Source organism: Gymnoscopelus braueri (assembly GCF_963280865.1).
Source record: "Gymnoscopelus braueri genome assembly, chromosome: 22".
In the NCBI taxonomy this organism is placed as follows: domain Eukaryota; kingdom Metazoa; phylum Chordata; class Actinopteri; order Myctophiformes; family Myctophidae; genus Gymnoscopelus; species Gymnoscopelus braueri.
The window spans coordinates 21,955,658-21,980,634 of NC_137624.1; the positions used below are offsets into that span (position 1 = coordinate 21,955,658).

The following is a 24,977-nucleotide window of genomic DNA, read 5'->3' on the forward strand; positions in this document are numbered from 1 at the left end:
ATGAACAGTATTGCCAGGTTGTGTGAGAGAAACAAGCAGCCAGGTCTATCAAAAGAAGCGACTAGGCTACACACATTGGTCCCTCCCACTCCCTGGCATAAAATATTTTCAGATAGGGGTCCTCAGACAAATACATATTAATTTGGGGGTCCTTGACTTGAAAATGTTTGAGAAACACTGGTTAAAACAAAAATACTAGAAACAAGCCAAAAAAAAAACGCAAACCGCAACTACCAATATTTACGAGCAATGTTACAGAAAAATAAGCCCAAAGTCGCTTATAATAAGCGGACATGGCAATACTGTCCATGAACACACGTGACGCCAGCCAGCCAATGCACCCGCCTTCATTTAGCAAACCGTTCGTTCATTGGCTAAATGTCATAAAACGACACATTTCATTGGTGTAATTGGGAGTCTGTTTTGGATCGATCTACTCGCATAGTAGCAAGTTTGCCTGCCCTGCTCACACGCCCCCTTCAGTTTCAGGGCTGGCTCAGGGTCAGAATGTCCTAGCCTGGTATCCAGCCTGCTTCGCTACGTTCGGCGGACTTTTTTTTCTCGAGAGAAAAAAAAGTCCGCCGAACGTAGCGAAGCAGGCTGGATACCAGGCTAAGAATGTCCGTTATTGACCCTAATGTAATGTCATTGTAAATCTGATCCGAGATCAGTGCCAACCATCTATTGCTCACCGGCAAGCACAGAGGCTGGCAAGTCGTTTTGTTGCCCTCCAGTGGTTGCGTTAAAAATAATTTATATGACATTGAGTGTATTACATTTAATATTTGATATTACATTGAGTGTACTAAATGTAATATTTGATATTAAAGCAAATAATACTTTTTCGACTGTTATCGAAATGGAGCTTTACAGTGTATTTAATAGCAACATTTTCAGGTTACAAAAGCGTCTATTTAAAAGTGGTGTTCTGGTGATATGCATAGGCATATTTCATATATCAGATTTTATAATAATAATTTAGAAAAAATAATTTCTATTTTTCCATGAATCAGTCATCGATGGGCATTTTCCCTTCATGCAAAAGTTGAGTCTTAATATCTGACAAAGCTTGTGGTGTACAATAATGTGAAGAAAAACCATGATTTACATTCTATTCTGGCATCAGAATAAACATGTTTATTGATTTCTTATAGTATTGTCACTTTGTACTATTATTGTTACAATAATTAGGGTTAATTTTATCATTATAATAATAATTATTATCATTATGAGAACAAACTTGAAATTATATTAATATGCACTAGATGGCGACCTCTTCACGCGTCGGTAATGAGGCTTCCTGTTTCCCAGCTCTGCCAAGTGCCAAGATGGTTTTGTCTGGAATTCCTACCTGTTTAAAACAAAAATTCCAAGGGGCATATTCACCACCACCACCACCACCACCACCACCACCACCAGCACCTGTAGACAAATAGCCTAATTATTGTATCTTTTTAGAATGAATTAACTCTTTTTCCTACCAAACAAATGGACACAATTTTTATTCATTTAATATCCTGGCCGAAGGTCAGAAAGACATAACAGCACCTAGTTCAGGTACCAGGGCAGGAATTTCATGGAGCCCTATAGCTCATCGCTGCCTTGGTCCCTCAGTTTGGCCTCTGCCTCTCAAAAAAATATATATAATAGAGGCAAACCTTTCCAGGTTCCTTTATGTACTTAGTTACTTTACACCACTGAACCCAGTGACTCTTGATTAGCTGAGCATGTATTGTATGAACTTGACTCAGGAGTTTCTACAAATATTGGTCATTTGTGCCAAATTCAATATATTATTTTGTGTAATAAGCAGCTCTCGGGTTATGGTTAGTTTTAGGGTTAATCATTTAATTGATAGAAAATGTATTATTGTTTTAGTCGATGGCCTTCCTGCCCTGGCATTTGACCTTTGTGCCCTCAAAAACACGTGCAACATCATATACAGTATATGGCTATGTGTGTACAGTATGTGTGTGTATATACAGTATGTGGCATTCACCATGGATGAGTACCAGAGGGCCACGGCTACCTTCAAGTGTGACACCCAATCCGAGGCTCTAAAGTTTGTGCCCAATGAGGAAGTGCTAGGCTTTATCAACCAAGCATACACGTCTGGCAAGCTACCCAAGCTGTGGTGCATGATCATTGTTCCGCTATCAAAGTCAGGTGATCTCACCACGACGGACAACTATCGGGGCATCGGCCTGAGCTCACTAGTTGCCAAGACAGCTACCTCAACCATCTTAGACCTGTCTTAGACGCTCTTCTGAGAAACTCACAGAATGGCTTTGAGGGGATGCTGGAAGGCGTCAGGGAGCAGAACCTGTCAGCGTTACTCAGCGGTGATCACCTTCATTGACTTCAAAAAAGTCCACCAGGGTATATTCATGAACATTATCCAGGCCTATGCTGTTCCTGAGAACATAGTGCAGATGATAGTGGCAAGGTCCTGTCCTACAAAGCCAAAGTGTAGTAACTACGCAAAGAATCAAACTGATAGAAAAAGGCTTTTAATGTGTTTCAATTGACCAGTCAATGGGGTTATCAGTAGTGATATTGCACTAATTGTATATCCGTTGATGAAGTAATTAGTTTATCCCCCAAAATCATGAAGGTTGACCTTTGAGATAAATAAATAAGTCAATGTGTCCAAAAATGTAGTTAGCCTAGGCTTTGTAGAGCAGTATATTTTGACTCAAGCCAAGGTTCTGACCCACGATGGCAAGACTAAAGAGTTCAGGGTGACCCTGACCCCCTTCCTGTTTATTGTGGCAATGGTCCATGCCCTGAGACTCGCAATCAGTGGCAGTGAGGAGACCCTGGGTTTCACGCTGGTCCCGAGGAAAAGTCAGTGAGTACTGAGTACATCCCATCACATTGCTCTATAGTCTAGAGGCAGGGAACTACAACTGGCAGTAGAAATAGAGTGCAGGAAGATCTGCCTCATAAGCTCAATGCCAAGAAAACTAAAGTTATGGCATTCAACAAGGATGATATAACCATTGCTACTACCAGCATAGGCCTATACATACAGTGCTTGAGGTAGTCAAGGACTTCAAATATCTCTGTGCCTAGACTGCCTCGTTGAACAGGATCTGAAGGTCTGGAGGGCACTTGCCTGGAATGCCTTCTACGTGATGAGAGTGTGGAAATCTGAGATGAGAGATGACCTCAAGAAGCGGCTGTTTGTGGCTACAGTAGAATCAATACTGCTATATAGGGCCAAGACATGGACGGTTACAGTAAAGCAGGAAAAGGCCCTGGATGGCGTTGAAACAAGAATGCTATGATTCGGCACTTGATGTCACATGGGAGGACCACTGCAAAAGAAACTGTTATGCACATGCACAGATGTTACTGGTGCAGGACCATTATAAACAATAATAAAACTAGAAAAGCACAGGTCTCCGCCAGGTCAGGTAGGTTGTTGTGGGCCAGCAATGTTCGGAATTCACCAATCAGGATGGAATAGGAAAAATTGGGCGGAACCATCTTGATCACTTGACTACAGAGATAATGTGTACCGATTTGCATGATGTTTGGACAAAATTTGTAGGACTAATATAAAAAAGAAAAGTGGCCTCCTGGTGGCGCTATAATAGGGCAATGTTAAAAGGGTGGCATTTGTTTCTCAACGTAGTGCGAATGAGCGTGTAAAGTTTCAGTGCAAATCGGACACTGCGTTCATGATTTGCGGCATTTTGTTGAAAACGGGCCACTCCTCCAAACTTTAGATGTCAATCTTAGCCAATCAGGACGGAATATGAAAAATCTAACAGATCGGTCTTGATCACATGACGATAGAGATCATTTGTACCGATTTTGCGAAATTTTGATCAAATCTGAAGGCTTATTATCCAAAAATGTGTTTTACATAAGTCGGACTCCTGATGGCGCTATAAAGGGCAGATGGGAAAAATGCAAGGCAAAGGGAGTGCACATACAAAGTTTTACACAGATCTTTGCAGTTATAGGTAAAAACACGAATCGGCCTGTTATAGCGCCACCATGAGGCTGATTTGAAAATTGGCATCAAGTGGCATTTCTTCCTCGGCCTAGTGGGAATGTGTGTGCAAAATTTCACGGAAATTGCATGCTGTGTTCATGATTTGAGGCATTTTGTTCAAAACTGAGTAAGCCAATTTTAGTCAATCAGGATGGAATATGAAAAATCTGAAAGATCGGTTTTGTTTAATGACTATAGAGATACTGTGTACCGATTTGCAGGATTTTTGGACAAAATATGTAGGAGTACTGTCCAAAAATTTGTTTTGCACAAATCGGCCTCCTGGTGGCGCTACAAAAGGCCCATGTGAAAGATTTGGGGCAGAGGTTCTGCTCTGGCATCCAGGGAGTGTGTGTGCACAGTTTCGCTGCGATCAAGCCAACGGTGCCAGAGATTAGCTGTTCACAGACACACACACACACACACACACACAGACACACGGACGGACGGACAGGGGGTAAAACATACTCTCGCCATGCCTTTCGGCCTGGCGGAGACAATAACTAGAAAAGTGTGCTCCTCGGTGCACAGGTCTCCGCCAGGCCAGGTTGCCTACCCTGCAAACTTTGGAAGGCAGTTAATTGGAATGAGATCTGAAAAATCTGACTCACACATCTTGATCACATGACCCCAGAGATAATGTGTACTGATTTGTGTGAGTTTTGGAAAGAACCTGTAGGAATATAGCAAAAAGTGTGCATTATGGCAGAAAATGTAATCTGGCACAAACGTTGCGTCATAATCCAAGGAATCTAGGGGGAAAAAGATGTTGATCGTACAACCTTTGGTTCAAGAATTATAGACCAAAACGTGAAGTGGGCTGTTGTAGCGCCACCATAAAAAGATTAGAAGAAAAATTTGGGATGGAGGTTCTTCTTTGGCATAGTGGGAATGTGCATGCAAAGTTTCCCAGCAATCGATCAGCAAACAGATATTCTTGTTCGTTAATTAAACAAACAAATTGGTTTAAAATATGAATATTATATTATATTTATAGAGTAAACTTTCATCACATTAGTGCCTAGAGAGGATAATGGCATATCGATTGCAACAATTTCCTCGTAAAGCACCCATGTCCTCATTTCCCATTGCACTGGTCTGCACTTGACATTGACACAATAGGCTACAGTTGACATATTTGTCTGCTTACATTGGTAATGTATACATGATTCTGTATTTTACAAGCTTCCATTTTAATAAATGCCACTTTCAACATTTGCCTGTTTTGGGCTGGGTGCCCAAGTAATTTTGTCCTTGGGATGGTGATGGTGGTCGGTCGTCCATCCCAAAATATTATCAAAAACTGCTGACATGGAATTTCAGTTTTCTGTGCATCTTCGTGAACCCAGGGGCGAGCTGCTATCAGGGTTTTTAAGACTCTAATCTAGTTTGTATTACAGTATGTATGCATCACAGAAAACACTAAAATGGGTCAGCTTCATATACATTTTCTGAGGCTTCATATACATTTTCTGTAAAACAAAAACAACTATGATAATACACATTACACAATCGATTCAGCTTCCTAATAGTCTGCGTTTCATTCAGTTGATGTAGCTGCTTAATGTAATTGTCTTCACCAGTCCTTGAGAATATTGATTTGAGAAAAGGATTTTAATGCTAAGAGATTTTAGTTTTTTTAAATGTCCGAGTGGTGCTGTAAAGCTTTATTCAGACAGCAATTCTTTTTTTTTCATGCACACCAATGTCTTAAAAGGATCCCTGGCTAATAAGCCATATATATTATTATTTTTTGTTATAGAGGGCAATTATAATGTAGTAAGACATGTAAGGCTTATTAGCCAGGGAGCCTTTTTATAACGTAGTTTAATTGAGTTGTTTAGTATGGGTGACTGTTGATGCTGCTCACCCTGACATTTGAACCATTTCTGACATTGGTGACAAGACTACTATTTACTGTAGATAGATAGACAGATCGATTGATCGATTGATCGATTGATCGATTGGTCGATTGATCGAATGATCGATTGATCGAATGATCGATTGATCGATCGATCGATCGATCGATTGTTAGATCTTTCAATCAACAAGGATACTAACCATGTGCATAAGCCACAAAGTAAGTAAGTAAGTATGTAAGTGAGTACGTAAGTAAGTAAGAAAGAGATACAAGATATATTTTTAAGAAGAAAATAAATCCCATACTAATTTGAGGAGGGTGTATGTTTGTTGACAGTCAATTTAATTCAATTCAAAGGGCTTTATTGGTATGAGATAACATACATTTACATTGCCAAAGAAAGCAAAGAACAGTCTGTCTCCGATCTATTTGAATGTCTGTCTGCCTGTCTGTCTGCCTCATCCAAACCCCTCAGGGCAGGTGGGAGACACAAAATGACAGGAATACCATACAGTACATAAACAGTAAAGGAATTCAGGACCAAATGACAGACCATATCGGACCATCTCTAACACTAAAAAATTTCTTAGATTTGCATCCAGAGATGAAAATCGTATCAAATGGGGCTCTCTCCTTTATATTAAAATGATTGAGAATCACTTCCATGGATGATGCCAAACACAGACAGTCACAGGAATACCACACACATAACAGTAGGCTATGTAGATGCTTTCTTGAATGTTGTCATCGCAGGAGGCCTAAGGCAGTTATGAAACACAGGACAGATACAAAAAAAGGGAAAAAATAGGTCCTTATACACCAAATACCAATACATTATTTAATTTTTTAAACAGATTTATATTTATGTATTTCACTGATAGTTCTACTATGTGTTAAAAAACAAAAACAAAAAAATAATAATTTAATATATCAAATTATTTCCGTATTCTTCAAATTATTGGTTGGGTTATTGTTTTGGCTTTCCTGCCCTGGAATTTGGCCTTGTGCCCTCAAAATAATATGCAACACCAAAGGTCAAGTGGCCTTGCCACTGAAATCATTTCCAAATGGACCGTTTGGTGTGTACAAATGGAACCAAATGGTCCGTTTGGTTCCATTTGCACAGAGTTATGGGGTTCCTTGAAATGAAAAAGTATGAGTACTGTTATAAGATGGTAATCTTGCATAGTGGTGGACAGAGTACTCAACCCTAGTTGTCACATCTGTCTTTTATAGCGCCACCAGGAGGCCGACTTAATAATGTAAAAAAAAAATATTACTCCCTTCAGATTTTATCCAAATTTCACGCAAATCGGTACACATAATCTCTATAGTCATGTGATCACGACGGAGCTGTTTGATTTTTCATGTTCCATCCTGATTGGCTAAGATTGACATCTAAAGTTTGCAGGAGTGGCCCGTTTTGAACAAAATGCTGCAAATCATGAACGCAGCGCCCGATTTGCACGCACATTCGCACTACGTTGAGGAACAAATGCCACCCTAACATTGCCTTGTCATAGCGCCACCAGGGGGGCGATTTTTGCTAAACATCTTTTTGAGCGGTGTAGCCGCTCCTATAAGTGGGGTTGGGAATTCGTCCTTCCCTGTACTGTGATTGGCTGACTCTATTCACACCCTTTCCGTCCTTCCCTGTACTGTGATTGGCTGACTCTATTCACACCCTTTTCGCCGTACCGTGATTGGCTGACTTTATTCAGACCCTTTGCTTTGATTAGCTAGCGAGACGCATGATGAAATTAATAACCTATAAATAGTACCACGCACTTCAAAAAAATCATTTTTTTTAAAAGCGAGCTTCCATCACTGTGATGACACCGCTCACTTCACACACTGGGTGTGATTTTTCATATTACTCCCACAAATGTTATCCAAACATCACGCAAATTACACATTATCTCTATAGTAAAGTGATGAAGACATATCCGTCAGATTTTTCATATTCCATCCTGATTGGCGAATTCCGAACATTGCTGGCCCAGTAACCTACCTGACCTGGGGGAGACCTGTGCTCCGAGGAGCACTTTTTCTAGTTGGACTTTGAAATGTATTGGAGTGAAAGTCAAGTATCCAAAATTACAAATACTCAAATAGAATACAGATATATACTGCACTTTAAGTAGTATTCAAGTAAGTTAATGTCATTAACTTAATGAGCTTAGTTACTGTCTGACTGCGAATTGTGATGCTGTCCCCCCCACCACCACCACCACTGTGTGACATAACAACTTACAAGCGAGGTGATGACAGTGTTGACTGTGCGGTGTGTGGGCGGGGATCGCAGCAGCAGGGCGTATTATGGGGGCGTATCCACAGCAACGTGACGTCACTGTGTTAAAAAGAGCAACGCCTGGCTGCCTGCGGGCCACTAGACTAGAGCTACCGGCAAATTCTACGCACGGCACGCGGCGTTGAGGAGTGACGCTCGTGACTCATTCAAAACTAGATATTTCTGGATTTCCTACGGGGTTTTTCCAACACCAACGACAGTTATTGCCGCGGACAGGACACGCCACCATCCAGATAATGGTCATTCGTTTTAACAAAGGGCTGACTTTAGTGTTTTTGTTTTGTTTAAAATAATCGTTTAATTTCCGTTATCCCGCGCGCGCTATCCTTCATAACGCCTCTGTGACTCGAGCGCGGGCTGGGTGATAGTGAATAGCTTTCTTTGCTAGCAAAAACCGCCTCGTTCTTCTCAGAATTGACAAGTGCAACGTGTGGTAAGTTTAAACCTCATTTTTTTTATTATCAATGTGTCAAGAGAGAGTGTGGACTTGGTGATTCAATCGGCTTTACTTTACCGCGTTCCCTCCCCTAGGTTAGGCTAATGTTAGCATGATGGAGCCGTCAGTGTTGTTTAGATACTGGCATCTTTCCCCCAAAACGTGTGACACGACGTTACGAAATCTTTTTTTACCTAACGTTGTATTCATAACCTCGACAAACCATGTGATGTGGCGTTATATAGGCTCATTTATACTTATGTTATGAATGAATTACATTGACGTCTCTCTACATTGTTCACCGCACGGGACATTTTCGCTCGGCAAAAATGGCATCCTTTTCAACTGTAAAGTGAGCTCTCAAGTCGACACTTCCCCCCAATTGAAAACATGTAATTGTTGTCTCGTCTAATAGGGCTTCTGCGACTAAAAAAGACGTCTCTTTAAGTCAGACGAAGTCGATGCTAACATTTGGCTTCCCGTCATTTGGGTGCTGAGTCGCGGATATACAAGCTCACGAGTTGTTGCCAGATTCTGCGAGATGAACAGGCAACCAGGTCCATGAAAACGAGCCTAAAAGAAGCGACTATATAGGCTATAAAAAAATATTATTTTGTGACATTTTAACAGCACAAATCTTGTATGGGGGTGGGGGTGTCCCTGGCACAAACTATTTTTCGAAGGGGGGGGGGGGGGACGAATGCTAGCTCTGGTCCCTTTGGACCGTCCAGTAATTCTCTTTCTAACGCTATGGGCCAGAGCTAGACAAATACATTTGAATTTGGGGTTCCTTGACATGAAAATGTTGAACTGGTTTAAACAACTTTAGGAAACAAGCTCAAATAAGCAACTATACTTAAGAAACAACCCCCCAAAAAACGCAACCCGCAACTATCAATATTTACAAACAACTTCACAGAAAAACAAGTCGCTTATAATAAGTGGACATGGCAACACTGCGCCGTGGATGCTACGCGCCGTGAGCTTGTAGATCGGCTGCTTTCGGTGCGCGACACGGCGCGCGACCAAGTACAAATCAGGCATAATGTTAAAGGTAACCTTGAGGCCCATCCGTTCAGTGTGTGTGAACGTTAACAACAACATATGTATTATACATATTGGAGTCGATAGATAAGACGAGTATTGTTGTTGTTATCACGACGGAGCTGCGTTAACTTATCCTGTCAGTACTTTGTGTTCTCTTTAAAAGCTGCTCACATCCGGTTTGCTGTCTTTAATCGCACAATGCTGTAAATTCATTGCACCCAAAGGATCTTTATTAACATTAACAGTAAAATAATGGCCACGATGAGCGTTTTGTAAATTAAAGACGCGACCGATTTTATTTTTCTCCCGGAGATTCGTGAAGATAATGATATTGATGATTTAAAAGGATAGCGCGTTTGGGGTGATTAGTCAACATCATATGAATGAATGACGACACGTGGGCATATAACGTTACGATGAGCTGTATTTTTGGTCTGTAGGTTATTTCGATTCTTGGCTTCAATGACTTGTTAATCACTCGGGTTCGCCAATTGACTGTCTCTGCATCTCTGGAACTAAAACGACGCCGTTGGTTGCGTAAATGTAATATAATTGATTCCATCCTGCGACATTATCCATAAAATGGCTTCCCTCTGTGTTTTCTGGAAAGAAGTCAAGGGTATCCACTTTCGGCCCAAGTATTAAACTTTGTGTAAAGTATTTTACTTTGTGTAATGTTCATTCAATTGTCAGTTACACTGTCTGTGTCTAATACCATTATTATTAATGTAACTGATCTGGTCTGATGTTGAATTTAATTTCCTGCAGTATTCCCTCTGCTCTTGGTGTGTGTTATTTTGTTCATGAATATCAATATTGAATGTGTATACTTATCAAGCAGCCCTGAAGGTGAAATGACTGAAAACTTTTTTTTTCCTTCTCACTTTCTTTTTCCTTCTCACTTTCTTTCAGGATGTACCAACATTCATCTGCAGTTACAGTTGCATAATGGGTGTCCGCTCAGTCTGCTTGATAGCTCTGCTCCAAAGAAACCGTAACAGAACAAGTCTAATTACGGGATAGCAATACGCCCACACCATACCTTAGTTTATTTATTTTAGTCATTCCTAGACAAACTTCTCACCAAATCTACACTGCTTCAGAAGTCCTGTTGGACAGTAGAGGTTGAGGAAACTGATTATTTATTACAATTGTATACCCTCTTATTTGATTAGCTGCTCTTTATAGATTGCAAATCTATTTTGACAGGCATTCATTCCCTTTAAGATTGTGAAGTTAGTCAAATTATAGTTATTAAATTATTACCAGATAACACAATGGTTTCATCAACAACCGCTACGATGATACTGGTGAGCACAGTAGCTGTAGCAGCTACCCAGGGCCCACTGACGGAGTACATGTGGCTCCTGATTGTTGGCTTCATCATTGCCTTCATCCTAGCCTTTTCAGTGGGTGCCAATGATGTTGCCAACTCATTTGGCACAGCTGTAGGCTCTGGGGTGGTCACCTTGCGACAAGCCTGCATTCTGGCCACTGTGTTCGAGACTGTCGGATCTGTGCTTCTTGGGGCCAAAGTTAGTGAAACCATCCGGACGGGCATTATTGATGTTCGCATGTACAATGGCTCTGAGCATGTGTTGATGGCTGGATCCGTCAGTGCAATGTTCGGTGAGTATCTGCAACTTATTTCCTTCACAGTTCCTACATTTGAGGAATTTGACAGTTGTCTCCTTTTCGTGCTATTGAAAATCTAACTTCCAAAACATGACCATTGACCTTTGAATATTTTAACATCTAGGAATTTGAGTCAAGCTTGCCTGTCAATAGACCTGGACTTTTGAGCCATGTATAAACTGAATAATTAGTTTTTCTTTAGAACATTGAATTAATACATGATTGAACAATATGATTGCCTTGATATGACAACCAGGCTGACTCATACCAACAAGTATTATTCATAGGAATATACTGTCTAACTGTAATTCAAGATCCTCTTCCTGCTACACATTGAGCTTTAACATTCTGAACAGTGTACCACATCGGTTATTAATGCATTTCTTTCCTGTCTACTTCTACACATTTATGTTGGGATAATAGTAGTTGTTTTTCTACATGGTTTATGCTGTATTGTCTTTACTCAATAACCACCATTAAAATGTACCATGAATATGTCTCTAGTCCTATATACTGTAGAAATATTTGTGCTGGTTGAATGTTTCCAATATTTACTGTTATGTGTTATGGGAGGCAGCTCAGGCAGGCAATATAACGGGGGGGGCAAGCAATATAACAATCTGAATCTTCACAGAAGACAAACAGAACATAACATAGCCATGAAACGCAGGACAGGTCTGACCTCACAAGGGGGTAGTAATATTGCCAAGTGGTTGTCCAGAGCTATGTAGGAATCATGACAGTAAGAAATTATGTCTGAATGCTGAACTAATGAACTTACTCATTCTCATTAGGTTCTGCTGTGTGGCAACTGGTTGCCTCCTTTCTTAAGCTTCCTATCTCTGGAACCCATTGTATTGTTGGTGCTACCATTGGGTTCTCCCTGGTCGCCAGAGGCCAACAAGGGGTCAAGTGGCTTGAACTCCTTCGTATTGGTGAGTCAGACTCAGAAACCTTTTGAACTCTGCTACCCTACATTCAGTGTTAAAATCATAATTATTAGTGGTTGTATCCTATGCCATTGGCAATACTGGTGGACTAGCCAAGAATGCAGTGTAACAATAGTACATTGACCACTGCTTTGTGTATTAAGCATTCTATATCAAGTCTGGTATTGCTAATAGCAGAACGATGCTCAAATGAAAATAACTATCCACCCATCCTTTTGATGCATACTGTATATCGCCTGAGTTACCAGGGAAATGTTCTGCAGCAAACCTCTGCATGTATAAATGTGTTATTCAGAGAATGTGCCAGATTTTTTTGTGTAGGACTTCCCTAAAGCAGATGTATCCATAACTGAGTTTTGAGTTATTCTGAGAGAAATAAACACTATCTGTAAACTTTGTTCTTCTTTTTTGGGCGGTGTAGCCGCCCCTATAAGTGGGGTTGGGACACCTCATTAGTATTAGTTTCCTGCACTGTGATTGGCCATTAGTAGACCCCTAGCTGTACTGTGATTGGCTGACTCTATTGGCTGACTCTATTCAGCACTTATTGGCTAGCGAGACACATGATGACATTAATAACCTATAAATAGGATTATGCACTTCCAAAAATCAGTTTTTTTGGAAGTGAGCTTCCATCACTATGATGACCACACCGCCCACTTCACACTGGGTGTGATTTTTTTTGGGGCGGTGAAACCGCCCCTATAAGTGAGGTTTGGATATTTGTACAACAAATCCTGCGCTGTGATTGGCCAAAAAGTACCCCGCCTAACCCTGCACTGTGATTGGCCAATCACAGTCTATTCAGGACTGTGATTGGCCAGTGTCACATGACACATGTGCATAGCCCTATATAAGAAACCATAACTTAAAGAAAAACATAAATTAGTTTTTTTTTAAGTTATGGTTTCTTCCATCATAAAGAGTGTTTCAATAAATGTATTTATTATTTGTACATGATTGGTTGACTCCATTCAGTATTGTGATTAGCTAGCAAGACACCGCCCACTTCACACAGGGTGTGATTTTTTTAAGTCAGGTGCTTTTATGGGTTATATTATCTTGAGATAAAAGGATAAAACAATCCCATGACATTTTAAGTGCTACATTGTCTGTATATATCAATGGTTCACAAGCACATACTGCCTACTCTAATTTTGACTCTGTTTACTGTTGACTCTGTTTACTACTATGTGTAAACGATTTAGCAATGTCTGTCTTTCATTTCTATGCAGTTATTTCCTGGTTCCTGAGCCCCCTGTTGTCTGGGATAATGTCAGCCGTTGTTTTCTTCATTGTACGCAAATACATCTTGCACAAGGTAATCCGGCTGTTATCAAATTCTAGTTTTCTCTGAAGGTTTTTGTAATGTGTTTAATGACATTTGCGGAGATAATTATTTACATTGATCTGTATTTGAATGCTGTGGCAGTCCAAGCCTGATATTCCAAAGGGGAAACAATGTTACAATTAATGTCACCAGCATTGGCTCTCTAAAGCACCGTTTCCCAAACACTGGGTCGGGACCCATTTGTGGTTCGCGGACCCTTTGTAAAGGGTTCCTAGTAAATATCCCTTCTTCGTTTTCCTACATTTTTCAAAAGAATTTTGTAAAGAAAATAAATTCCATGAATTCGATCTATAGCAGATCTACAAGCTTGTGAGCTTGTAGATTGGCTATTTTCACTAGTTTGGGTCCCAGGGAGACATCAAATTTCTCGTTTGGGTGTTGAGCTAAAAGGTTTGGGAACCACTGCTCAAGTATGTAGTGTCTTCATACTATTACCATCCTAAAGTCAGGTTCAGTTTACTCCCTCATCCTATTCTGCCATCAAAACCTGACAATTACAATGAGGCAGATTTTCTTACAGCGGATTTATTGCCTTTCCTTTTCCTATAGAAAGATCCTGTGCCCAATGGACTGAGGGCCCTGCCTGTCTTCTATGCCATCACCATGGGAGTCAACTTGTTCTCCATCATGTACACTGGAGCTCCGAGTGAGTATCATTGTTCCACTCCTTTTTGCTCTGCATGCCTGCCCACAGCCACAGCTTAAAATAAACTGCTCCCTCATACAGCCGGATGACCATACTTATTCCAGACTGAACCAGACTGTGTTTACCATTTTCACAGAAAACCTGTTTATTTTAACAGGTTGTTTTTTGGGGCTCTCTTGCCTGTGGTTCTGTGGGTCTTTTTTTTATTTTTTTTAACAGGGAAAGATGGAAATAAGTTTTCATTTATTCTTGACGTCAGTGTCTGTGCCTTTTGGAGACGGGGGAGGAAAAAACATGTGAAGAGTGTGTTTTAAATTGGCAATAATTTGTCACTACCAGTTGTTTTATTGCTACTCTGCATTGTTAAGTATTGCCTCTCTGAGTTCTTTGTTGTTGCCATTTCCCTCATCAAGGCACTCCATTAAATGAGCAACTTTTGCTCCTTTTGTTTTCTTCTCTCTACAGGACCTACAGTATCTGTTCAAGAAGTTAGCTGGCCTGGGCCATTAAATGAAGGCTACAGGCCAGAATATGGCCAGATATGCAATGCTGTATGTGCACTTGCACATCAGCAGACATGCACAAGGAGATCACTTGCAGTACCAGCATAGACCATAGTACAGCCCAGTCAGTCACATTCTGTACACTTCTCCTACAGAGACCTGTAATTCAGGCTTCTCATTTAAAATTCATGGGAGATTGCATTCCAGCCACCTTTGCCAATCTAGTCCCTCCTGCAGTAAGTAATTAGGTAATTGGATTAAATGTGCACACTACATAATGTCCACACATGGTTGAGGAAGTTTGTCACCGTATACCCTACCCTAAGTGTAACTGAGCCAATTTAGCACTAGGATAATCCTGGTCATTGGCCACAGTCAATTTCCCCTGTCAAGTAGTCTTAAATATTTAGAACGACAATGCTAGGAATGCTACCCTTATTGTACCATCCATGCAGTATACGTGGGGAGATGCAAGTTGTAGTTTTTGGCCCAAAGTAAGCTATGGTATGTTTATTACCGTTGGATTGTTAGTACACAAGAGGCCCTGGATTGCAGTTGGACAACCATTGTTGCTGAGTGATGTGGGGTTAATGCAGGTTTATGGGAAGGGGAGTCATGGTGCTCTGTAATGACTCATGTAGCATGTTCCATGGCGGACGCCTTTAACCCAGCGGCGCAAATGGACACCACAGTACATTCCTATACTTTATACACCAGTGCCAGAGACCTCACTGAGTGAGAAATGAATGCAATTCGTGCCAAAGAATTTGGAGGTCAAAAGTAGATTGTTTACAGATGAGACTTTGTGGCACTTGAGGTTTTCAACACCTTGTAAACCTTGTTTTTAAAATGCAGAATTTAAGGGTATAAACAGTGTATGGTGTTGGGACTGCTTTCAGAGGAGCTCTATGATCATCAGGACTGCTCTCTGATACCTTATATATGTACAAAAGAATTGACACAATTGCTCTTTTTAAATCAATATTTCTACCATGAGCAGATATTGATGGAACATTGGAGAATGATTTAGCAGGCTTTTACATCCAGAGTTGAATTATATTCCCAGATATGTTTTATAGTCCCACTTCATGACACTCCCATAAATGTGTACGGAACAGCACATTAACTATCATACAGCACATTCTATGTATGGTAGTTCTGTGCTGTTTCGCATTATGACCAGCACTTTTAATACTTCATAAACCTTGTTATAAGTTGTTATGCATAATTGTAAACATTTATAACAATTGTTATGAAGCCTTAAAAATGCACTATAATGCACTTGTAGAAGAATATGAACCTTTTACCTGCAATGGTATAGTTGTTTTTGTTATGTTTTTTTGTTTTTAACTGTTGTACAGTGCTGAGTATTGTAGTGATAATACATTTGGACCAGCGCACGCCATTCTCCATTGATGAACATCAATACGCTTCAGCTGGAATGTTAATTTTCTGCCTGGGTTCCCCTCTGAAAAACAAATGCCTAGTGGTATCAGTTGCTTAGGTAACGCTAAACAATCGCATAGAAACAGCTAATCGTATCAAAGCAGAGATAAATTACTTGCAGTCTGATTGTCTTTATGGCTACTGGACAACCTGGTATAGTTTATGCACAGAGCCTAGGACAAAATTAAGACTATTGTCCTCAGGTTAAATGCCAATTGTGTTTTAAACTCCCATGTTAACTGTCTATGTAATAAATATCTGTGGTGAACTATACTTAGTGGATGGGGGGAAGAAAAAAAAACACGGCATGTTATTGTGTAATGTAGGCCATGGGAGGGGTTTGGAACGCAACTGTGGTTACATTTCCACTTCCTGAGCAATCCCATTCATCCCACTGCATGGCTGTGGTATAGACTCACCCTTTTGTGTAGGAGTGCTCATCATATGACGAGCAAGTGCCATTTTGTTTCCTTTTTTATCGTTTATGGCCAGCTAGTGCTTTCATTTATAAAGACCTAACCCACGAAGAGATCATTCTGACATAATGTGTCGGCTCACAGATATCCCTCTGTTCATTCCAACACGGAGACATAATTTTTCTCCCTTTTTGAGGGTCACTTTATTTTATCACAACCCTTATTTTGTAGCAACCCCAAGGCTATTACAACCCAATGGTGGCAGTCTTATCCTCACCTGTTTTTGGCTGTCTTGTACTATTTCGTAAACATTCTAGGCAAAGGCATGTGCCTCAGCTGTTATGTGTGGGACATATCGGCCCTCTTCCGTTTTTTTTCCTCCTGGAGGGGATGAGTTTGCATTGCGTAACTAAATACACATCACTATGTGCTTTGCCGTGCGCTGCAGTCCTACTGCAGCATGTGAGAATGAGTCAGTGGGGAGAGTGTGCGGTGGACTCTGCCCTCAAATGAACACGGCGACCGAGACACTTATCTCTTAGCCCTCATTTCCCTTTGTTTATTTTTTGCATCCCAAACTGTCCCCAAAAGTTAGTGGCTTTTTAATTACATATGACCAAGGTCACCTCACCAGAGACAGAGACTTAACTGGAATTTTCAACAGCTCTTGTTTTCCCTCTTTCTAACCACACTGCCGCGTCTGTATGATAGCAGTGGCTCTTTCTCTGGGGAAATCTGTAATGGTCGCTCTCTCTGCCAGCATGCACTGCACTGCGTTTACAACCACCACTCTATTCACACGCTTTACTGCAGTCTTGGCAAGGGAGAGCATTTTATGCAACAGCAAACTCTTCAGTGGATGGCTGCCCCTTTTTTATTTTCTTGACTTACTTTCCCCTCCAATAGCCTTTTTATGGAGTTCATTCATTGTTGGCTGGGCACTCAGAGGTCACTGTGCCATCTCTTTCACCTTAAGTTGTTACATAACTACATATTGATGGGATACACATGCTCACCAAATTTTACTATGCCATGCCACAATGATTAACTAAATGATAGGCATATTATATCATTGATATTAAAACCTCTGCCTCTAGTCAGAAAACAAATGTAATTTTCATTCGAGATAAGAATACATTTGTGCTTGTCAGTACTCTTAAATCTTATGTCACTAGGCTCCATGTTCTGTCTTGTGTACAAGAAAACTGTAATGTAAGTGTCAATTGTATGAATGAATGCTCATTGTCATTAGTAAGGTAGCACCTGCTGCCTTGATTTTAAAAAGCCTTTCCTTTTATTTCCCCTTATGCGTTGATCTGTGTCTGTGACTCAACCATGGCTTTCTCCAGTGCTGGGATTCGACAAGATTCCTTGGTGGGGTACTCTGCTCATCTCTCTGGGATTCGCTGTACTGACCGCTCTTGTGGTCTGGTTTGTCGTCTGCCCGCACCTGAAAAGGAAGATTGAACGTAAGTCAACATTTCCAGTTAAACTGACCGTATGAATTACTCTTCTAACCGTAGTCAACAGGTTATGCCGGTCACAGTGAAATAGAGGGTGGTTTGTTTAAGCCCAGAACAAATCAGGGATTTAACATGCATGTATGGTCAAAATGTTAATGACAAGGGCTTAATATAAAACTGCAAAGAAGAGTGCAGGCTTATTTTTGTCAGAATGGAGTTCATCAAATAAAATATCTTGCATATCTCTATCACCAGTGTTGTGCCATAATCCTGCATTAAGCTCAAAACAAATTTTATATTCAGTGTAGTGTGGTTTTAAAAGGAATGCTACTGAATTTAAGCACTCGTGAATGTATGTCATTTTAACATTCATTGTAGTCTCTCTTAAGCCTTGATGTATACTTGGTTGTGCATCGTGTCTCGCACTGAAAATAGCAGAAGAAGCTGACAATGCATTACGCGATGTGCTGTGATCGGCTATTTTCAGTGCGAGGCACCGGTGTGCATATAAATCAGGCTTTAACCAAGGCAGAAACGAGTTGAGAAAAATCAGCTTGTGTGTTCTCTTAACCCATTTTGTGCGGGAACCCCTATTTGTAACTACACCTTTCAGGACGGGAACTCCTTTTGGGGTTCCTGTTGCTTTGTACAGTACTGTGTATATAGTAACATACTTTTTTGAAGTTTTTTTTTTCTCCAGAAAACTTAGGTCAGGATTTAGAAGGCGTTTTTAGAATCGGCCTCAGGTCTAAATGGGTTAATATATTTAGCTGTAAAGAATTTAGCGTTTTTTTGCAAATATTAATTGAACTCTGGAAAAGGAAGCTACGCCAATAAGGCTTATGCACACTCAGAGCAGAAAAGTTGATAAAAAGCCTTTATTAATGGAGGGGTTTTTTTAAAGCCAAAAAAAAACTGGTTTCAACCACAGTGTCTTGTTCAGTGTGTGCAATGTTATTCAAGATTTTTCAAACAGTTTTCAAGATTTTTCTAAAATGTAAAAAAAATTGCTGATTTGAGCATATGGCACGAATTGACCCGCTGTGAGCTTGTAGATCTGCTATTTCTGAATAGCCAACGCTAAAATCGAAAATGACACGGAAGCTTTCCTGGTTTTAATGGGTTAAATAGATGATTGATCAATCTAGGCCAGAATTATCTGTCTGGGTTCACCCCTGTCCAGCAGACGAGCATTCTAATTGGGTCATAGTGATCCACTAATTGGGCTTTACCTTCTTAACTGAAATAGCCCCTAGGTTGACTTAAGTTGTTGACATGTAGTTTGCACTCTAGGGCCAGGGGTTGAAGGCTGAGGGTAACTGAAGCTATGGCCCCGGTCAAAAATAACCGCTTCAGCTCCAGCTTTGACCAGTTCTCGCCAACTGATCATGAGAACAAAAAGTCTCTGGGATTGTTGCACAAAGAAAATATTAGCATTTAGTATCTGATTCACTTTAAAACCACAAACAACTGTAATTTGAGGAGTCTGCTCTGTTGAATCTTGATGACTTGGATAACATAAGCTGCCTGCTAGTGGTAGTGTCAATATGATCTTTTAAGGTCATAATCCATGCATCTGATCCTGTGAACAGACTCAATTTTGAACACGGTTAACACAGGCTTCAGTAGGACAAAAGTTTTTTTTGTCTGACTGTTTATGTAACTCTCGATGTTCCCTAGAGCTGGGGTTAAAAGGAAACACATGTACCTTCTCATATTCCACTACTGTGCTGCATACATGTTTGAACACAACCAAAGCAGGCTCTCACCTGACCTTCTGCTCTGCTAGGGGATATCAAGTCTTCCAGCCCCTCGGAGAGCCCCCTGATGGAAAAGAGGGAGTTGAGAGAAGCCCAGTGTCCAATCCTGAAGCCCGCACCCACGGACACCCCCACACTCGCCTCCACTGCAGAGTCCAATCAGGACTCCCCTGCCCAGCCCTCAGCCCCCCCTGAGGAGCGCAGAGTGGCATTTGATATTGGAGATTCTGAAGATTCTGACAACAGAGAGCGCAAAGTGGCTTTTGACATCGGAGATTCTGATGACACAGAGTACAGCGTTTCTAATGGTGGTAAGTGTAGTCGGAGACATGATTATCATATGTACAAGGACAGAAAATACAGTGTCCCCACTATACAAAAATATAATGGGTCATGTGTTTAACAGTGTGAAGAAGAAATGGTGCACGCCATCTTCGGTGTTCCCATACCATCTTTATTGCAGAAGTTCTAGAGTTGAAATGTAGTATTCCTAGCTTGATAAGTGTTCCCCCTTTCAGCTTCACTGAAAAGGGGGGGCTCTCCAATTGCAGCAAAACATTTATTCACCAGTGCAGACTTCACACAGCACCTTGAAAGCAAAGGAACACCAGACTGCTTGTTGACAAACTTGCAGCAGACAATGCATTTCAAACTACTACGAGTTCTTCCTCATTGGTGCCTGAGGATTATTTTTTTTTTTTCTTTGCCAATTTCTTTTTGGCAAACTTTGACTGTAATACAAGTCTCCTGTCTTCATTTTATTCTTTGGTAAACTTTGTAATAAATCTTTTCTGTCTTTATTTTATTTTCTAGACCCCAAACAATCTAACGATCAAGATGCGGTCAACAACCAAGTGCAGCAGAGCAATGGCCAAACCAACACTCCCAATCAAGTCCAGTTCAACAACCAGGCCCAGTTCAACAACAGGCCAGCTCACATCCCCAGTAACGGTTACAGCCAGTACCACACAGTCCACAAGGACTCTGGTCTCTACAAGGACCTGCTACACAAACTGCATCTGGCTAAGGTCGGTGACTGCATGGGCGAGGGAGGCGACAGACCTATCCGCCGCAACAACAGCTATACCTCCTACACCATGGCCATCATTGGCCTGCACGGAGAATACAGGCATAAGGAGGGTGAGTTCCGTGCCTGTGAGGATAATGACAACAAGGCCCCGGGCTCAGGTGGCCAGGACAGGAAGCGCGTCCGCATGGACAGCTACACCAGCTACTGCAATGCTGTGGCTGAACACATGACTCCCGAGACTATCGTGGAGGGTGATGTAACACTGGAGATGGCGAAAGAGGATGCAGGCAGTAGTCGCAGCTCTCTGGAGGAGGATAGGCTGGACACAGACAGGCCTGAGGTCTTCCAGCTCTTCCAGTTCCTCCAGATTCTCACCGCCTGCTTCGGATCCTTCGCCCATGGCGGCAATGATGTTAGGTATGCAGCAGATGTTAATGAAGGGCAGTGTTCTAATCGGGGACCAAACTTTCATTTAGGCTAGGCTATCCATCTTTTTTTCCATGATTCAATTTACATGATTAAACTAGAGGTCTTTGGCTGTTATTGAAATAACCTATTCTCTTCTCTGCAGTAATGCGATCGGCCCTCTGGTTGCTCTGTGGCTAGTGTACACGAGCGGTAGTGTGGTTACATCTGCGCCCACTCCGATCTGGTTGCTTCTCTATGGAGGAGTGGGTATCTGTCTTGGGCTCTGGGTGTGGGGTCGCAGAGTGATCCAGACCATGGGCAAAGATCTGACTCCTATCACCCCTTCCAGGTAAAGATATTGCAGACCCGTTTTATTCTCATTCAGAAAGCCATGCTGGCAAATCACCACATCCTTCCTAGACATTACCAGTCAGACTCCATATACATCCAACTGATTAACTCATGTCTGTTTTCTTTCCCCTGCAGTGGTTTCAGCATTGAACTGGCCTCAGCCCTGACTGTGGTGGTTGCCTCTAACATTGGCCTGCCTGTCTCCACCACCCACTGCAAGGTAAGCTGGTCAGACATTGTGGTCTAGAAACTAGACGGAGACATGGAGGAGGAGGAGGCTATTTAATGTGTGGGGCAGCTATAGTAAACAAGGATCCTAAACTTGGCAGTCTGTGTGTGTGTGGGCCAACTTTCTTAATAAAAACCTGGCATAAGTTGGGATTTAAGAATGCTGTGCCTTAAGGAGATGGGGCCATGTCTTTCGGCAATGTCAAGTTGTGTCATGAGTCTAAGACCATGTATACAGGGTGCCTACGGTGTATGGAATTTGAGTAATTTCCAGGTCTGGATAAGTAGCGAAAAAAGTGTCGGTACCAGTACAGTAAAAAAAAAATGCACTGTGTGAGTGCAGGCCAAAGTGAGGCAGCAAGCTTGATGTCATCGAAAGCAAGGCAAGAATTATGGCGTTCGACTGAACGCACACTCTAACACAGAGCTGCCTGTATATCACAGCCTGCAAAAACAGCTATGCCAAATCCGCAACCAAATTAGTTTGAAAGAAAATGTGTCAATAACTTTGAATTGTGTATATACTGTATACATACATATAGCATCACAAATAAACCAATATCATTTTTTTAAAGCAATTTTGGGGGATTTTCTGCCTTTTTATTTGGATAGTACAGTTGAGATAGACAGGGAATAGGGTGAGAGAGACGGGGAGTGGATCCGTTGGACCCGGGAATCAAACCGGCGACTCGCTGTTAGGCTGAATTGGTGGTATGTGCCTTAACCACTAGGCCATCGGGGCCCCTCAAATAGAACAATATTAATCTTCGCTATATGCAAACATAAACAGACTATTGTTTCTGCGTAAGGAAACATACTTTCATGGCTGCGTTCACAGACCGATGCTCACAGATGCTGTGAAAATGAAATGATTTAATATAGTTTACTTCCTCTTGGGCAGAGATGTTTGGCAGTGGAAAATTATTCAACATTCTGCATAGGAGTGACTATATTTATAGTTGTCATTAAACCGTGTTTACAAGTGTGTTGTCTCCAGCTAACGACCAATAAACCAAAGTCATTGAACTTTAGATGTATTTTTTAACCTTCTGTTACTGGTCGGGTTGAAGATATACAGTTATTGACCAAGTGCTGGACCTGGGGTGATATGCCTGATTTATACTTGGTTGCATGCTCTGTCACACATCTACAATAGCTGATCTACAAGCTCACAATCCTGCCTTCCCCACCTAATTCTGTTTCCACTATTCCTATCATTCTATTTTGAAATGTTTTAAGTCATATGTTTACCCCCCATTTTATCTTGTTTTCTGCTAAACAGTTGGATTTTAAAACATTCATTTACAAAATGGAAAAGTAAAGAATTTTGAAATGGAAAATGTGTGTAGGAACCGCTATTAAAAAAAATCTCTGCTCATTTCCAGGTGGGCTCTGTGGTAGCAGTAGGCTGGCTGCGCTCTAAGAAGGCAGTGGACTGGCGTTTGTTCCGAAACATCTTCATGGCCTGGTTTGTGACCGTGCCAATCTCTGGCCTGATAAGTGCCGCCATCATGGCGCTCTTCGTCTACGTTATCCTGTGAGTGTTGGGCTAAACCCCACGTGGGCAAGGAGAGAGAGAACGCGCACCGGCGCACACGAGGAAAGAAGGGGGAGGAGAAAAGGCTGGATGTGACATGTGAGGCCAAAATATATTGCTTACCTCAAAACAACCAAGGAAGGAAAGGAAGAAAAAAATAGAAAATGGTAAAAAAGGACTTGTGATATGGGCCTGTGGTTATTGGCTGCATCATTCTCACCATAGATTTGGTGGTTTGCTCTGTTTTGGCCAGACCCCTTCAAATTGGAAGATTGCATTTCTTTGCTCTGACTTTTTGCTTTTCAACGCTCATGGTTCTGTAAAGAGCTAATCAAAAACACATCAACTTTTTGTTTCTTTTTTTTTTATACTCCACTACTTCCATTTTTTTACTCTGCAATTGTGTATATATACAACTTTGTTCCTTTTTTGTTAATCTTATTTTACAAGTTAGAAAGATGAGCGAACAATTAAAATGCAGTATTAGCCTTTTGCAAATGTATTTCTCCAGTCATAACACATGCTGAAATTAACCTAGAAGCAAGAAGTATTTTAGGTGCAAAACGAGGTTATTGCTGTGTGGAATTTTATCTTTTATGACAACGTCTGATAACAAGTCTTTTGTTATTGGAGAATGAATAGTCTGGATATGGTCACCTTGGTTTCCCCCAGTTATGCCACTTCCAGTATCCTGCTGAATTTATGACCAATGGCCCATCAACTGAACCTTTGGCCTCATGATAGACAGACAACAGTTGATTCAAAGTAACAATGCTGCAGTGTTCCACCACTACTATACCATAGGCAACAATATGGTACAATAATGGTTACCGTATACTATCCTAATGGTATCAAACAAATGCATTGATTGGCCCCATTTTGTTTGTTAGGATAAATTGTAATAGATTTTCCTGTCATGGATATTTTCTAGTTGTGGGCCACTAGAGAATAAAATGTTTTAGTAGGAAAGTTATAAAGCCACAATGGTTAAAGTTAAGGGATCATTTTAAAAGTATATCCATATCTCTGCCTGAAAAGACATACAGTAGCTACTTGAATCTGAATAATATAATGGTAAAATGTTGATTATTGCAAAAATATGTTTTGAAACAAGACCTTACATTTCCTGTTAAACTTGATTGCTACAGACTAGATGGTTAAATGCTTTAGTTCTGCTCAAGCCTTGGCTAGTCCTTTTGCTTTGCGATTCAACTTGTAATGGCTGATTCCCAGTATTATTACTCTGTGGAATGTACACCTGCCTGGACATCGGGTTGCTCTTACAATTCCCCCTCTCCTAAGGAGTTACACATTTGGTTCATGGGGTTGGCGAGTGAGGAACAGTAGGGTTCTACACTAGTTTGTTTACCTGGTTGGTGTGGTGTGGAGCTGGCCTGGATATTTCTGATGGAGGGGGACATACATCACCGCTGGCATGCCACCAATGTGTGGTCATTGGGCTGCAGTACTGAATGCATTGTAGACCTATAGATGCTGTACAGTAGTTGCCTTAAATCTTTTTTTTTTTTTTTTGGTACCAAAGAAAGTACTTTTTTTTTGTCATTCTGAGACGGCATACACTGTCCTGACTA

General features: G+C 41.1%; 2 protein-coding genes across 2 annotated transcripts in view; both read left to right on the forward strand.

Moving 5' to 3' along the window:
• The first annotated feature begins 3,953 nt into the window (after positions 1-3,953).
• fam136a (family with sequence similarity 136 member A) overlaps positions 3,954-24,977 on the forward strand; it is a 47,802-nt gene continuing 26,778 nt past the window's right edge. The window contains exon 1 of the mRNA XM_080420507.1: positions 3,954-3,974. The gene's annotated coding sequence lies outside the window, so the exon portion shown is untranslated. The remainder of the gene's footprint in view (positions 3,975-24,977) is intronic.
• slc20a1b (solute carrier family 20 member 1b) lies at positions 8,274-23,877 on the forward strand. The gene is made up of 11 exons (XM_080420474.1): positions 8,274-8,611; positions 10,574-11,290; positions 12,091-12,231; positions 13,482-13,567; positions 14,147-14,243; positions 17,958-18,077; positions 19,861-20,142; positions 20,645-21,278; positions 21,433-21,618; positions 21,756-21,840; positions 23,234-23,877. Exons 2-11 carry the CDS (start codon positions 10,939-10,941, stop codon positions 23,387-23,389), a joined length of 2,139 nt encoding a protein of 712 aa, XP_080276600.1. The 5' UTR covers positions 8,274-8,611; positions 10,574-10,938; the 3' UTR covers positions 23,390-23,877.